This window comes from Sipha flava, unplaced genomic scaffold (genome assembly GCF_003268045.1).
Source record: "Sipha flava isolate LNK unplaced genomic scaffold, YSA_version1 299_pilon_pilon, whole genome shotgun sequence".
NCBI lineage: Eukaryota > Metazoa > Arthropoda > Insecta > Hemiptera > Aphididae > Sipha > Sipha flava.
In genome coordinates, this window is record NW_020272971.1 from 1,262,568 (window position 1) to 1,278,904 (window position 16,337).

General features: G+C 35.4%; 1 protein-coding gene across 1 annotated transcript in view; it reads right to left on the reverse strand.

Annotated features, from left to right (window-relative positions):
• Window positions 1-16,337, reverse strand: part of LOC112685960 (visual system homeobox 1-like) — a 192,608-nt gene that overhangs the window by 34,438 nt on the left and 141,833 nt on the right. The window contains exons 4-5 of the mRNA XM_025558032.1: window positions 12,406-12,508; window positions 10,130-10,253 (exon numbers count right to left, since the gene is read on the reverse strand). Of these exons, the coding sequence (XP_025413817.1) occupies window positions 10,130-10,253; window positions 12,406-12,508 (227 nt within the window). The remainder of the gene's footprint in view (window positions 1-10,129; window positions 10,254-12,405; window positions 12,509-16,337) is intronic.

Sequence of the window (16,337 nt, forward strand, 5' to 3'; positions counted from 1 at the left end):
AATGATAATAATTTTCTAAAGCTTTAACTCAAGTGTAATTACATTAGGCTGTGGGATTTCACCTATGGCTGTAGTGTAAATGTTATAATATTATAATTAATTTCTCATCGAATATACTAGTAATACATGCCTTTGAATCGCAAACTAATAAAAATTATTACTGCATTACGTTTACAATAAAAAAAAAAAAAAACTTCTGTGTAATAACTAAAGTTCGATTTTCCGGCATAATTTAAAAATGTAGTGTTCCTGTCGATGAGTTTGTTGTATGCGCGTGCGTGTGCGAACACTCATAAATAAGAATAAAATGTAAGAAGAACGCTGTGCCGGGGACACGGACACACAAACATTATTCGGCAGGGTTTAAGGGAAAAACACCGAGAAAACAAGGGGAGAATTAATAATAATTATAATAATAATAATAATAATAGTAGCACTGAAAAAAGATAACAACGTGTTGTTGAGTGTGCGTTGACAGGTTACGACGATTATAATTCAAAGCACACAACATATGTATTATTATTGTATCACGAGCTCGCGCCGAGGGACGGACGGCAATGGTTCAACACAAAAATGTATTTCTATTTGTTTATTTTTTTTTTTTTTTTTGCGCACTTAAGTATTATTTCACGACCGTACGCAGCTAATACAATTACTGTAGTAATGCCAACGACAATATTATGATGGTAATATTCTTCCAATACTGTGTATGAATAAATAATCTGTTACCGTGCGCGTTCGGTTTGCATTACAAATTACTATGTACGCGCGTGAACATATGCAAATTATTGTGCTATTTACATTATACTTAGACGTTAACAGGTGAAGTCTATCCAACCCTGCTCCCCCACCCACGCACCATCGTTCAACCACTCAACGTTACCTACGTATGAGACGCCGCATCGGCAGCATACGGTTAGACGTTTCGCGCGACGTTACGTAATATTTTTGCGTACAGAATTATAAACAAATATTATATTATAATAATAATACGCAATAATAGTAATAATAATAATAATGATGATGACGACAAAAATATAATAACGATATTGTAAGTAGGATATTATAACAAGCTCTGCGACGTCAGCTTCCGCAAGGAGCGCAGTGGACCGAAAATCGTGAAGATAATAATTACGTTTCACGAACTAATAAAATGATAATAATACTCGAAATTACACGGTAGAAAAAGAAAAAAAAAACCACTATGTTTTAAACGCGTTCGTTGTACCCCCGCAAAGTCATTGTAATTATTTACAACGAGATGATAACAATAATAAAAGTAATAATAATAATTGAGGCACACCGTCAACAATTATTGTTACAAAACGTTACAGTATCGTATGTGTATGTGCGCGCGAGAGAGTGAAAAAGGTGTGAGAGCAATAGAGAGACGAGTGTGTATTTTCATTATTATTATTCCAACGAGAGAAGGCCTTGGACCGTTGAAGCGTTTTTTGTAAAATCATTATAATAGATGATTGCCAATTATTGGGATCCAGTTGTAACGAGACGGCATCCGGGCCACGGGTACGTATAACGACCTCTCTATCAAACACCGAAATAACCGGAGACTGACAGTTATAATAATAATCGTACGGCATGCGCACGCGAGTATGCATGCGTGTAATAAAGTAAATACACGTATAAAAATGTGTGATTGTGATTCAGCGTTTTATAATTTTTTAGGTTGACCTGTCTCTCCTGTAATCAGCCCACACACACAACAATGGTCCTGGCAATAATGACTGGGATATTTTGGTAATTTTTTTTTCCCCTCATCTCGTAACCGTTTTTTTTTTCTTTTTTTTTCTCTCTCCTCTGTCTCTCTCGCTTTGTACATACGTTAGTTATGTGTCTCACCTTCAGACTTAAATGCCACAGTTTGTCCACATCGAAACGATCTAAGGGTTATGGAATGTCTACGACTAATAATGACAATGAAAATAATAGTTATTATTATGTTTCGTACCAATTAATAGTAGAAGTAGATAATGTCTACTTGTCTAGATCATATTTATAATGATTGTACGATTGCATTGCAGTATTGTTACATGGGCTATTTTTATTTCTGTGCGCAATACGATAAGACACTCGTATCTGAAATAGGTATAAGAGGTGAAAGGAATTAATTTTTTTAAATTTCACACTACATCAGTATTACGATCGTTTACGCTGTCAACATTTGCGTTCGTGTTTCGTCTACCCAAGATCAAATTATGGGATTTTTTTTTTTAAATTAAGATAGTTAAGATTAAACGTATTAATCGAAATCTATGAAGCAGATTTTTGGAAATGAAGCGAACACTTTAATATTCTGGTCAAAATATAATACGATTATTGTTGTGAAAACATTTGTTGCGAATGGTTAATAAAATACATTGTTCGTTGTACCGACGTAGTTGTATTTTGTTTGCACACGATACTCAATTAATTATTTTATTATTCATCGTTGAATTTGTCTTCGTTAAACAATAAATTAATAAACGACACACTCGTGTTATAATTTATGTTTAGTAATTTTACTTTTAAACAAAAACGTGTACATTCAATTGTAACGTTCCAATCTGTAAATACACGTGATCGTGGGTTTATACAGCATACACACACACACACACACACACACACACACACACACACATACATACAACGTATACATGTGTAGCGCGTGTTCGAAAATATACTATGTGTCGTAAACAGTCAATCATTCGATTTTGGGGGCGTGCGAGTCGGGAGAGGGCAGCAGCTCGAGGACACTATATGTTATTTTCACCGTCGCTGCAGCAGGAGCAGGATGGGGTCCTAGAGAGCGAGACACATTCAATTGGATGAAGAAAGGGGGGAAGTTATTTTCAAATCAACATCGCAACGGGGCGCCAAGTCACGGCTAGTCACGGGGCCCTAAATGGTGGAAATCTCCGCAAAAACGTCGATAATGAAACCGAACGGACTTGATGACAAAAAAAAAAAATAATATATTTACAAGGGTCAGCTTGTCACGTATGGGCGTATCGTTTTGAACTCCCCGGGATCGAATATAAATTCAAACGTAACATAATGTACAAATTTAATTCAAATTTAAATGGAACCTAAAAGGCTCTTTTCAACTTTTGAAACGCACTTTATACTATTTCATCGCATACATCCGTATATAATGATAAACCACATTTTAGGTATCCGAAAATTTACAACCTTACGTTATACTAATAAATCAACTTATACCCTCTGTTATACGGATTTAAAAATAAGCAATTATACCATGACGTAAGATTTAATAAATTACACTTCATTTGACAAAGCACATATTATATATTTTTATTTATCAAACTAAATTACATATTTGGTATGAAAAATTTGTAATAATGTTGAAACGAAAAAATCTAATTGAGAGTGAAAATTGAAAACGTTTCATATCATACCATCTAATATTTTTTTATAAACATAAAACGTTTTAATAACTATTATCCTATACATTTATTTTGATTTTGAAAAATAGTAAGCTATTTAGATACCTATACATTTATAATTACACGTACAACATAAAAAAAATTAATTTTCAAGAAAGACATTCATATTAAAATACATTAAATTATTACGTGTTATAGACCTTGATGAAAATTTTAACATATTTCTAAAGTTATTTTGCTATTGAATACAAATATTTTAAAATATACAAAACAAATTACTGTGTTGATGAATTTATAATGAATTATTATTTATAGTTGTTAAATTGTAATTTAGACTTCAAAAAGTTAAATAGTAATGGAAAAATTTAATTTTGAACCTTGGGATTTCGAATAGTATTGATTGTGTGTGTTTTTTTTTTTTTGTAAATCAAAGTTAGAATACCTTATAAACATTATACGTGTTTACAAAGTATAATGTACATCTTCAAAGCTGCAGTTTTCTGAGAAATAAATTTATAAAAAAAAACAATTTGTATCACATCAAGAATTAAATTGAATTCAAGTTTCCTGTGATTTCTTGTTAATCAAAAGTGAGTATATGCTCCTTTCTACCATGGTTTAACCTAGGAAATTAATTAAATTAAGTCCGACCCCTGCAGCTTTCCCCGGCGAATCGAACGTCAAACGTATACCGCGGAGTCGTATCGGAGTTGCTCTCTGAGAATCTAGTTTCGTATTACATTAAACATATTAAAAACATCATGCAACCGAACGTGGAGAAGTTTTCCAATTAATTATATCGGTCGGTCTTTTTTTAATTCTAAACATCGCAAATCGAATGTTTTGCACAATGATTCATTTAAACGTATCGATTTTTGATATTTTTCCATTACGACGCTTATTGTTGGCTCACCGTTCGCGACAAATGGTGGTGCGTTTATGAGTTTTTATTTCGGAAACACTCCGTGAGTTGCGCCCGGTAAAATATGTGACGATAGAGACGAAAATGTTATTATTGGCATTTGAAAACGACCGTTGACGACGTCCATCGGATATGGAGGTCAAAAATTATTTTTAAAAATTTGGAAGGTATTGGAGTTGTGTTCCGACGCACTGGGCCGGGAGCCCATGGTCAGGCGTACGTGCGTTGTACACGGGTGAGCAACATTATGCCAGTCGATAGTTTTTCCGCGGTGCACCAACAGCTGCAGCATGGGGGCGACCTCCCCTAAGGAAATAATAATATCCAAGTACGCATGAACAATAATAATTCATGTCGGAGGACCGTAACCACGTATTTGTGTGTGTGTGTGTGTGTGCAGTACCGCAAAAACCGGGTGTGTTGCGTGCGTTAAACACACGAGCCTGTAATTGGGCCCTATGATGAAAGTTAAACAGTATGTCGGAAGGAAGAAAATAAAACCATTTAGTGATAATAAGTATGGATGGAGATCGAACAACATTCGATCGATTTTGTTTTGTACACATATTGTGTATCATTATTGTTTCTTTTGCTGCCTGTACAATCTGCATTAATAACAGTTAGGTGACAATATCGATTAAAGGTAGGTTTCCCTTTAGCGCCCGGACCAGGGCACATTTAAATATACAGGTAAATATATATTTAATATATTTATATATTTAATATATATTAAATATATATAGGTAAAAGGGCACATTCATTTTATTTAAACTTGGGCTCAAATCGGCGTAGTGGCGGCCAGTGGCGTGACGAAGATATTATTTTGGAGCGATTGCTCGTCAAACAATTTTGGTGGGTGATTGGTCCCCTAGGTGACCACCAAGTGCATCGTAGAAAATAGAAATATTACTACATTTATCTTACTTATGTAACTAACGTCCTATTATACTCTATGGTATAAGACCTGTTGATCAAAGTTGTAAATTATTACCTTACGTTCATTTTTGCTAATGCATTTTTTCATGAGTTCAACGCATGCGGTCGCGGCACTGTATCTACGAGTATTTTATTTCGATGATCAGCTGCGGGTGTATGATCTGCGTGCGTATGCGCATATGAATATGAATACATACACATAAGTAGAGGCGCAAAGTATTTGGAATTATGTGTGGGTGGGACGGAATATATATACATGTATACACACACTATAGGTGCATATTTTCGAAAATCAAGCTTTAGAATGCCGAGTTTTAGAATGACAATATTTAGAAAATCTATATTTTAGAATATGAAAATTTTAGAAAATCTGTGTTTTAGAAAAATGTTAAATGGTGTTTTAGAATATAAAATATTTTCAATCGTTTATTATCAACTCATCCTGGTATACATTCATTTATCTCCAAAATTCAAAAAGAACAACATGAAACTGAAGCAACAATGGAATCGCTGATTTCAAATAAAGTATATATACTAGGGATGGGCCGATACCGCTTTTTATCGATACCCGATATACCGATATATACAACCGATATAAAACCGATACCCGATATTATAATCATAAATAAAAACTAAGTTGATCTTTAATATATTACATAAAACTTTTTTGGCAAAACCATGAACCGATACTAAAATTAATCCGATACCACAAACCGATAAAACCGATACCCGATATTATAATAACAAGTAGTTTTTGCGGTATCGGTTCAAATATCGGTTTTGAAAATAAACCGATACCGATATTTCCGATACCACCAATATCGGCCGATATTGCTAAGTATCGGTTCTAGGATAGGTCTACCCCTAATTTATACTATACCTATAAATATATATTTAAGAAAAGGAAATGAAACACGGAATATTAACTTATTGCAAGTATGTAAACGAATAGTTGATGATTCTAATTATAATTTAGATGAATTTATGAGAGCTATTGCTAATAATCTTAAGTATTAAAAATTGTTATATTTATTTTTTATTACAAAATAACTATTAGAAGACATTATATATGCGAGTAAACAGCATAAAAAATAAAAATATTTCTAAAAATTTAAATTCTAAGATTTTTATTTTCTAAAACACATTGTTTCTACATCTGGATATTCTAAAACCCAGCATTCTAAAATATGACTTTCTAAATCCTGCCAGAATACCACTATAGGTATACCTATGTCCAGTGATGTTCCCATCAATTTAGTTGACCACGTCGATGAATGTTTGAGATTTTATGATTTAAACAGCGGTGGTCGCGGGAAAGGGCTGTAAATATTAACGAAAATCGAAATCGAAATCTAAATTACGTTTTCGTTTCTTACAGAAATTAAAATTATTCGAATATACCGATACCATCGTAAATGTACATCGCAAATAATTCCTTTTTAACGATGCACTAGTCGTCCGAGGGAAAACTGAACGTCTATTACGAAATAAGGCCAAAAATTAAAACCTGCACAACTAACTACTTACGTTCAACACCCTCTACGTGAAGTGCTCGACGCTCGACAGCGTACGTAGGTAGTGTATTTTCAAATAAATTTCGAGTGTACACGTACGGGAACACCACTGCTCGTCGTTCAAATCGAATGTCGTCCACCCTGCTACCGCATTATTTGGGGGTAGGAGCAATCGCTACCTCGTTCTCACGTAGATCAGCGCCTCTGCGCGCGAGAATACGTACATAAATGCTTTACGCATCAGCAGGGCCGGCGAGAGGCTGGGGCAGGGAGGGCGCTCTAGCCGAGGCTCTACTCGGGGCCCGTTGTCTCAGGCTTTTATACAAAATTATTTTTTAATCTCATTCGCCGTAGCATATAAGGAGAAAATTTAAATATTTTTATCGTACTGTGAAGCATGTACAAGTAGTATGTACATTTTGGCCGAACAACTGTAAGTAAAGTAAAGGCCTGGAACCGATCAGTCCCGGGGCCCTCGAAAGTTCTCGCCGGTCAACGCGCATCGGTCAAAAACGTGCATTTCGCTAAGTTTATTTAATATTCGATAAACAAGTGCACACACGCGTCCGGTGGTGGTAATAATTTATAATTTAGCAAAATAATGACGTGGCGCGTACGGAAAAAAAGGAACGCACGCACGTACAACGGTAATCGCGAGGCACACGTTTCTAAATTTACACCGCCAGTTGTTTCGTGTTTCCCGTCTAATGGTTCGCGCCGCCCGGCACGGCCACCGCCGCCGCCGCACGTAGACTCCGCCTCGGCCGCCTCGCACGTTAATTGGCCACTCGTCCAATGGCTGTGCTCGGCCGCCGCCCGGGTTAAATAAATATTTTCGATATTTCCTCCTCGTCCCGGAGACCGCTCACCGCGCCGCCGCCGCCGACGACGTCGCGCGCACGCGCAAACAGGCCAATCCTGTCCCGGCGCGCGTTTGTTCCGTCATTACGACCCGTCGCCGTCGCAATCGTGCCGCACGTGCATATATTTAAATACATTTAAACGCGTACGCGCAAACCTCCACCGGAAACGTTTCCGGCCGTTGCACGTGCATTCGGGTCGCGATCGGGTTAGCCGCGCTCTATTACCTTACACCGATATCGGCACGGAAAGTCCGAACGATCGGAAAAATCGGCTTTTCTTAGTGGAACAATAATCCTATCTCTCCGTGCACCTTTGGTGCGAGGCCGAAAGGAATTAGGTCCTGTTTTTTTTTTTTTTTTTGTTCGACTTATTTCTCGATTTTTCGTACGAACAAGTCAAGTTGCAGAATGAATATGATTGGTGTTACACATACTGTACTGCGTACTTCGTTATCTTAAAGAGATGAGATTTAAAAATTATATTATTGGGTTAAGTAAACAAAAATCGTTGAGTTTGAGGTCGATAAAAAATTATGATATTCGTTTAGCTCCGTGATAAATTGTACTGCAGAATATTTATAGTACCACTGACTACTTATAATTCATTGGGTGAAATGTTTTTGTCTTACTACTTTCGCAAACCGAAATTGTCTTCGTTAAACTATACATTTCTTATATACCATGCTCGTATGTATCCACTCTAAGATGTATTAAATAATATTTTTGTTCGGAGCTATATTATTTGAATTATATTTCTGTACTAATTAAATCGGTGGTATTCGTATTCGCATATTCGTACACGATCAAAAACAATTAAACAACTGGTTGCCTCAGCATCGGAAAGGGCAAAAGAAATCTCAAAATACTGACGATGAGTAAACAACGAGAAGACAATAACAGGCGAGACTCAGCAGCTATCGCGATTCGGTGAATAATTACTAGGTCCGAAAGATAAAGGATTAGCGCCCGAGATGCCATAGGCATTCGACAGTCCGTGTCATGCCGTTTTTCACATTCTACGTTCTTAAACGTAACCATGTAATGGTGTGCATAAGAAGCGAAAGAGGATTAACATATGGGTTAGTTAACCGCCCCATACCAACAAATTTTGATGGTAGTACGATACAATTACGTAAGAAAGTCCAACAGTGGGGCATTTAAGAGGGAGGGGGAATAGGGTCCTAACCTAACAATTTGCCTTTCTCATCCTGGGCTTTTTTTTAAAAGTTTTGCGGAAGCTGTGATTATTTGTATACAAATGAAATTAAATTGTTATGACTAGTAGCTTATATCGTACGTTCCAACCAAATACGGTACCCAACTTTGTAATTATAATAAAAACCATTTATAACATCAATACTACGTTGATACTGCAATACATATTAATTGCTCATTACGAATTTGTGATATCTATCCAAACGTTAAATAATAGCATAAGGTTAAACATTTCTTCATTTCAATCTAATCTCTTCTTTTATTATTGAAAAAAATTAATAATTTTACGGTATACCGAAAAGGTACTTAGGTATTTGTCTCGTTTATTTTGTAATGTAAATTGTTTATGTATATATTATATAAAAAAATATAAATCTTGATCATTTAAATTATTCAAAAGGACAGAGGGACAAAGTGCCACGTAGTATAATATTTATATACGTATTTATGAGTATCCATTATTTTTTGGTGTAAAATGTTTATGTTAATATTCGAGATTCTTGTTTTGACCATCAGTCATAATATTTTGTACTTAATTATATTAAATATTTTTAGGAATGAGTAGCATAATATATTTTTTGTTTATATTTCATCTCAATCCATATTTGCATATTGATTTATCTATGTAAAATATATTTCTACATCCAGTGTTAAACTCATAGTGTATTATAATCACTAATTTAAATTATGAATTAACTGTAAATATTGTCACACACCGTTAGGCTCCGCATTTGATAAATGTACGTTATAATTGTTTGCATTATTACTGTACATAAATCATAATCACAATAAACAACGAGGTACCGCTTGTGAAATAGGACGTAAATAACAACGTACCTAACCGATTGTTCAACGACAATTATTGCCAAACGTATCAAATCGCCATGGCACCTATATTACATTGTATAGTGTACATTTTGCTTCGTTTCAAAAACATTAATGTCATCTCATGATTTTCTAAACGGATTGTTCAGGTTACATGTATGTTTGTCTAGTTGTAATTTCAATGATATTTCCTTATTGTTAATTAGTGATAAAACATTTCAATCAAATATTTTTATAATACTGCAATCGCTTGTGTATGTGACTACAATAGTGAAACTCGACTAAAGCGGCATCCTTCGGAACCGACGAAAACGTATCTCATACAGAAGTTTCCGTTTTAAACAAATTCCACTTACAGACATGTTACCGCATATTTCATTACAATCGTAACGCCACGGTTTTCTTTAAATACTACGTAAAAATGTAGCAGAAATTAAAACAAAATCGTACCTGTATTCGATCTTCAGGCAAATCTGTTTTTAGGGATAACATTTCTCTTGCGTAAACATCGGGGTAATGAGCGTCTTTGAAGGCCTTTTCTAATTCTTCTAATTGGTAACTGGTAAATATTGTCCTATAAATAATTTAAAAACAATTATATATACGTGATTTAACGATCGCACGTTTTAGAGGGTCCTGGCTTGTTGATCAATTATCATTCTTACTAGCTAACTTTTAACTATTCTCATATCTTACATGCGAGAATCCATGGGAGTACATACCAGTTTTTCAGACTGATAAAAATGATTGGAATTTTATCCATTTGAATGTCTTTGATAATGAGTTTTTTTTTATAGCAGATAAAATAAATAATAATTAAACGAATAGAATTAATAATTATTTTCAATAGAGCAAGATCACTCAATCCAGTGGCAGAGCTACATATAGATAAAGGTGTGATTTCATACGAGCCTCGGCATAAGAGGGGCTTCAAACAACTTAACTTAAAAAATTATAAACATTAAAATTTAAAAAAATTAACTAAAAACCTCATATAAGTTTATTTTTAGTTTTTAGCTTTCCATTTATTTTTGTAAGTAAACTATTGCATAATTATTTATGGAGGTTCAGAATAATAAAAATCTAGCATGATCAATTAGTTATTAGATCTTAGTATAATATGAAGATAGGTAGGTATTTATGCATTTATTCGTTTTAAATAAAATATCCTAGAAAAAGGAGTTATAACTATACTGATGCAGAATAGTAATTGTATTACATAAATAAATTATCGGTTGTAACTTGTATCATACTGTCATTCAATTCGGTAGAATTAACCAATCATATTGAATCTTTTAGAACATTATTTGCTTTTGAGCTCGAAACATTATCCAATGTTTTTGATATAACTAAATTGTTAGTCGTTAAAAATAATAATCTTATGACAAACTTCTCGAAATTACTAAAGGCATTTTATTAATTTCTCACTTTACCAGTAACAGTAGTCAGTGCTGAGAGATCATTTTCAAAGCTGAATTCAATAAAAAGCTACCTCAAAAACACTTTGTCTCAAACACATTAGTGGTTTGGCCATGATATCTATTAAAAACGAACGTGCAAAAAAATCAAATATGTCGGCGACATTGATCAATACTTTTGCATAAAACCAAAGCCGAAAATAAATATTCACAACTTAATTTCAATATTTACCTATTTATAAATATATTATTAATTATAATATATATATATATATGTATGTATGTATATATAAATATATGTATTAAAGAATAAAAATGTTACACGAGAAAAACAAAATTCTTAGTTTTTTTTTTAAATTCTGGCTTAGAAATTCGCCACGAAAATTTTTTACACGGGCCTCCAAGAATAATAAATACAGTTGATGGCGTGGGTATCGATATATTTGAAAGGACATAATTATATAAATTATTTTATAGTGCTAGTCAAATAATTGCCAAGTAAGTCGTCATTGCGATTCTATTTACAAAAAAATTGTTTTTTTTAGACATCATTTTGGTATCATTCTCTAAAAAGTTATGGTTTTTTTTTTCAGTCTTATCTTATGATAATTTTAAATCTTGTTTTTAAAGTACGATGGTTTTCGTTCAAGAAAAATCGTTTAACATACTGGCAGTACTTTTTTAAAAAATTGAAATGCCATATTTTTTAGTTACATACCATGAAAGGTGGAATACTATAACAAAATATATTATATTGTGTTTATTTTTAAATAATAATGATTAATTATGTGATGAACATTTTATTCTCCGATTTATGAACTAACAATTTTAAGTATTTGTTTAGATTCACTATAGGATGATCATTATCGGTGGTTACTACGCAAATATGAATGGCAAATAATTTTTTAAGGCAGTATTAAAATTGAATTCAGTAGAACTTTTGTGATTTTACTAAGATTATATTAGATATTTTGTGTTTGTTTTTGTGTTTTTCGTATTTTAATATATTTTCCAATGAATTACTAAAATGTGTGGTTAAATTCTCAAATTAATTGAACGGTATGTAAAATTATTTTGAAATATCCGATGGCAAAATTTGAATTGTAATGCACTTTCAATTCGAAACTACAGAATTCTTTTAGAATAATATTTCCCTAGTAGATTTCATTGTAATGGTATTCAAACTTAAAACACCAATCCTACCTTGTATATTATCTAAATTCTGTATCAGCACTTTTTTTGTTCGAAAACTAGCAACTATACAACATTACTGATGAAAGTGGGGGGGAATTTTATTTAAATGCTTGCCTGTGCCTTCTTTTTTTCTTCTTCTTGCTGGATCCAAATGACGTTGTCATTCCTTCATTGCTGTAGTCCTTGCCCGATTCTTGGTGATTCAAGTGACTTAGACCTGAAAAATAAAATATCACCGTAAATTAGAACCCGAGTGTTTGTATGTTTAATCATAAAACGATAATCAGGAACATTTATGCATTATGTGTTAATTTATACATCTAGATTAAAATATTTACTATTTCCTAATGCGATAATATTATGTTAGGTATACACATAGTAAAGAACTTGTTTTTTTAATCGCAACGAAAAGGATCTTAATATTCTTCATGCACACGAATATTTCTAATAATTATGTAAATACTGTACAACGTAAATAGTCGATAAAACATTTTTCAAAAAAGACACGTCTCATCTTAATAACACTGTAATTTATATATTGTCCCTTTAACTGTGTACATTTGCTATTACTTGGCTGCGAAAAAACAGTATTACACAATCTTACGTACTTTCACAATAATTGGACACTGTTTTATTCGAGTACCACTTCTTTTGCGCGTTACTTAAACAAATTGACATCCCATCGTAGCTTACACAATCACAATACACGAATTTCATTATTTACATTTTTATATTGTGTACCTACGTGTATTGTATATGAATTTTGTATCCATATATATACTCGGTCGTTCAAACCGTTTGGAATTCTCGCAGAGCCTAATATTTCTGAATTGTCAAGAAAAACATGTATTTTTATAAACGAATAATGAAAATAAAAAAAAAATACACGGGTACATACAAGTGCGATGAATATAAACACGCAAGCTCGATATGCATACATTATACATTATATATTTTTTTTTACGGTAGTTACTTTGAAATTGTTTACTAAGACGGGAAAACATTATTTCATCATCCACTTGGAGTAGTATGTATTCAACAGTATGCATGAAAATATAATTTACATTTTGCCCTTAGGGAAATGTTATGACATTATTAGGAGTATATTTTAATCTTAATAAAGACGTGAATTCAAAGGGCGTTTCATTCACGGTTTCAAGTAGTGAGCCGTATAACCAACTGAATAATGGCGATAAATTAATATTATGCCTTTACTGCAAATTACCGCAAGACCACAATTTCCGCACACACTTTGGACTGGTGACCTCTACGTTTCAACACAGTCCTGTATCCATCGGTAGTTGTATGCACAGGTACGAGATTTTCCGTCATGAGCTGACGTGATTTTTTTCCAAGCCGATCGTACGTGCGCCAGTAGAATGAACGAATATTAAAAAAATAAAAATAAAAAATAAATAAAAAACACATCTATCGCGTTTTTCGTGATCGGGGAAAAACGATAGAGAAAAAAAAATGGTGTACGTACATGTGTGCGCGCTGTATGCACGCGTGTTTACGACACGGTTCGGTGTACATACGTGTATATGTAGAGGCGTACGATGGTAAAAAGCCATGGTTCGTTTCTAGTAACCATGGTGATGGCAGTGCGACCTGCTGGTTTTATTATGTCGTTCTCGCATATATAAAAGCCAAAGTACGTGTGTGTGTAAAAGGGAGGAGAACGTTTGTCGGGAGAAAGGGGTGAGAGAGAGAGAGAGAGAGAGAGAGAAAGAGAGTGATAGAGAGAGTGAGAGAGAGTACGAACGTAGGGGATACGTGGCGTGTTACGTAGGTTGGGGTGGGACCGATAGTTGAGAGTAAAAGGGTGCGCGGGGAAGGATGGAGTGATAAGAAGAGTGCAAGGGTGAGCAGGGGAGCAAGGGAAGAGAGAAAGATTATATGCGATTGCGTCTTGTCCGCACATAAAGGGCGCCGCCGCCGGGTTGCCTTGTTAACTTTTGTGCGCGCACGCAGCCGAACTTACGATCGCAGACTCTAACGGGAGGGACATAACGCGAACGGGACGGAAAACGCTTACCGGTCTACGTACGCGCGGTGTAATCATGTGCGCGCAATGCGTTCGGGACCTCTTCCTGTACCATCAACGGACGAACGTCGACAAACGCGAGGCGCGTCCCTGTGCGCACCGAACGACCAGTGCCGGACCGACGGTCTTCAGGGCCCCGTATTTAGATAAATAAATTTATTAATTGTTTACGGAAATCTATGATTGTTCGGGTTGGTATACAACTAAATATATACTGCAACTATATTTCGAACCGTCGTCGACGATAAACAATTTTACAATACTTCAAAGCTATGCGTAATTGGTACCGTCTTAATTATCGTTAATTTTCGTAAACCCGTTTCCTGAGAAAATCACATGGGTTGCGATTTGCGTACTGGCACTGTATTAATTTTTATTTATCGATAAAGTGATACTCGTAGTACATGATTTGTGGGGCCTCGTACTAGCGTGGGACCCGGTGCGATCGCATCGCTTGCTCTCCTCTAGGGCTAAACAACGTGTGTTCGCACTACCAAATGCGACCGCAGGGATCGGCCCCTACGATCCTCGGTCGGATCGAGGGATCACTGGTCACTGCGGTTCGTGGTTTTTTTTCCCGACGGATTTCCATGGAACACATTACGAACAGGGGAGGGTGTGAATATATGTACGCGCTCGTTTCCTACTGTTTCCAAAAATGTCGAACGGAACGCGGTTAAACGTTTTTCTTGTCGATCACGTACGGGGGCGCGTTACGTTGCACACGAGCAACGTCGAACGACTTATCAATCGTTTCGTACGGGGCACGGCTGGGCGTGTGTTGCTGTCGCGGGGAACAGGTGATAAAATAATAATACTCTCTGTAGTCCCCACGTTGTTTGTTCACCGCACACGTGTTGTCATCGTTAATAACCGAAATCCGTTATTCTATAAATTGACATACTGTATACATAAATGTATTATTATGTAAACAGGAACGTATTGCGCGTGCATGCGAAATACGACCGGTTCAGCTCGTTAGCGGTTACATTAGATTTCTAATAATTTATTTGTACTAGACGTGATCCGGACGCGGTAATGTCACGGGCGAACCGCGGCCTTCGGGTACCCAATAACGTTGACCGTAAACGTACGAAAAAAACGGAACGTATTGTTATCGTAACGTTTCCACGTGCCGTTCAACTTTCATCCCTTGCGACCGTGTCGTAGTGATGAGTCACTACGCCGTCGTCGTGATCGACTCCGGTCGGTCCGGTTTTATTCGCAGCCGAAATACCTCGGCGGCCCTCGCGCAAAAGGGTGCACCGCGGTCCCAGCAACCGTACGACCGAATGTCGCACGAAAACGGTTAAGCCACCGTATGCTAATCTGAACGCATTAAATTCCCGGTCGGTATTAACAATGACAATAACAACGGTCCATATGAAGTACCGAGCGGAATAAGGAATTATTAAATTATTTAGAAGCAAGTCGTAAAACAACAGCCGTCGTAAACGCGATGATAATATAAGTGTTTATTAAGTTATTTCGCAGTGAAATGTTGTTTACCGCTCGCGCAAAAATGACATCTTTTAGATTAACCTAAATACGAAAACAACCGGCGCGCATGTCGCAATGAACACGACACGGTCCCACGTCGGTAGTGCAGGTGTGAAAATGTCCAGTTTGGAATCGCTGCGCCAACATTTTTGATCACTATCACCCATCTAACAGAGGTCGGAACAGTGTATTTTTCGTATTTTAACGGAACAATGATACAACGATGCATTAAGAAAGATTATTTTTATACCCTAGGACGCGGGACGCTCTAAAAGACGGGCGTTATTTTATATTTTCGTTCTAAAAACAGTGTGCGTGCAGTGTGGTGCAGAAGAACTGTATTATTCGTGCATGTAATTTAAATATTATTTATGGAAAAAATATGTAAGCACACGCGAAGAAATCCTTGGTGGTTCTGCAATTTAAGAGAAAAAAAAGTCACAAAAAATTAGGAGCAAAAGGTTTGAGTATAATGTTGTTGTCAATGACTGCATTTCTT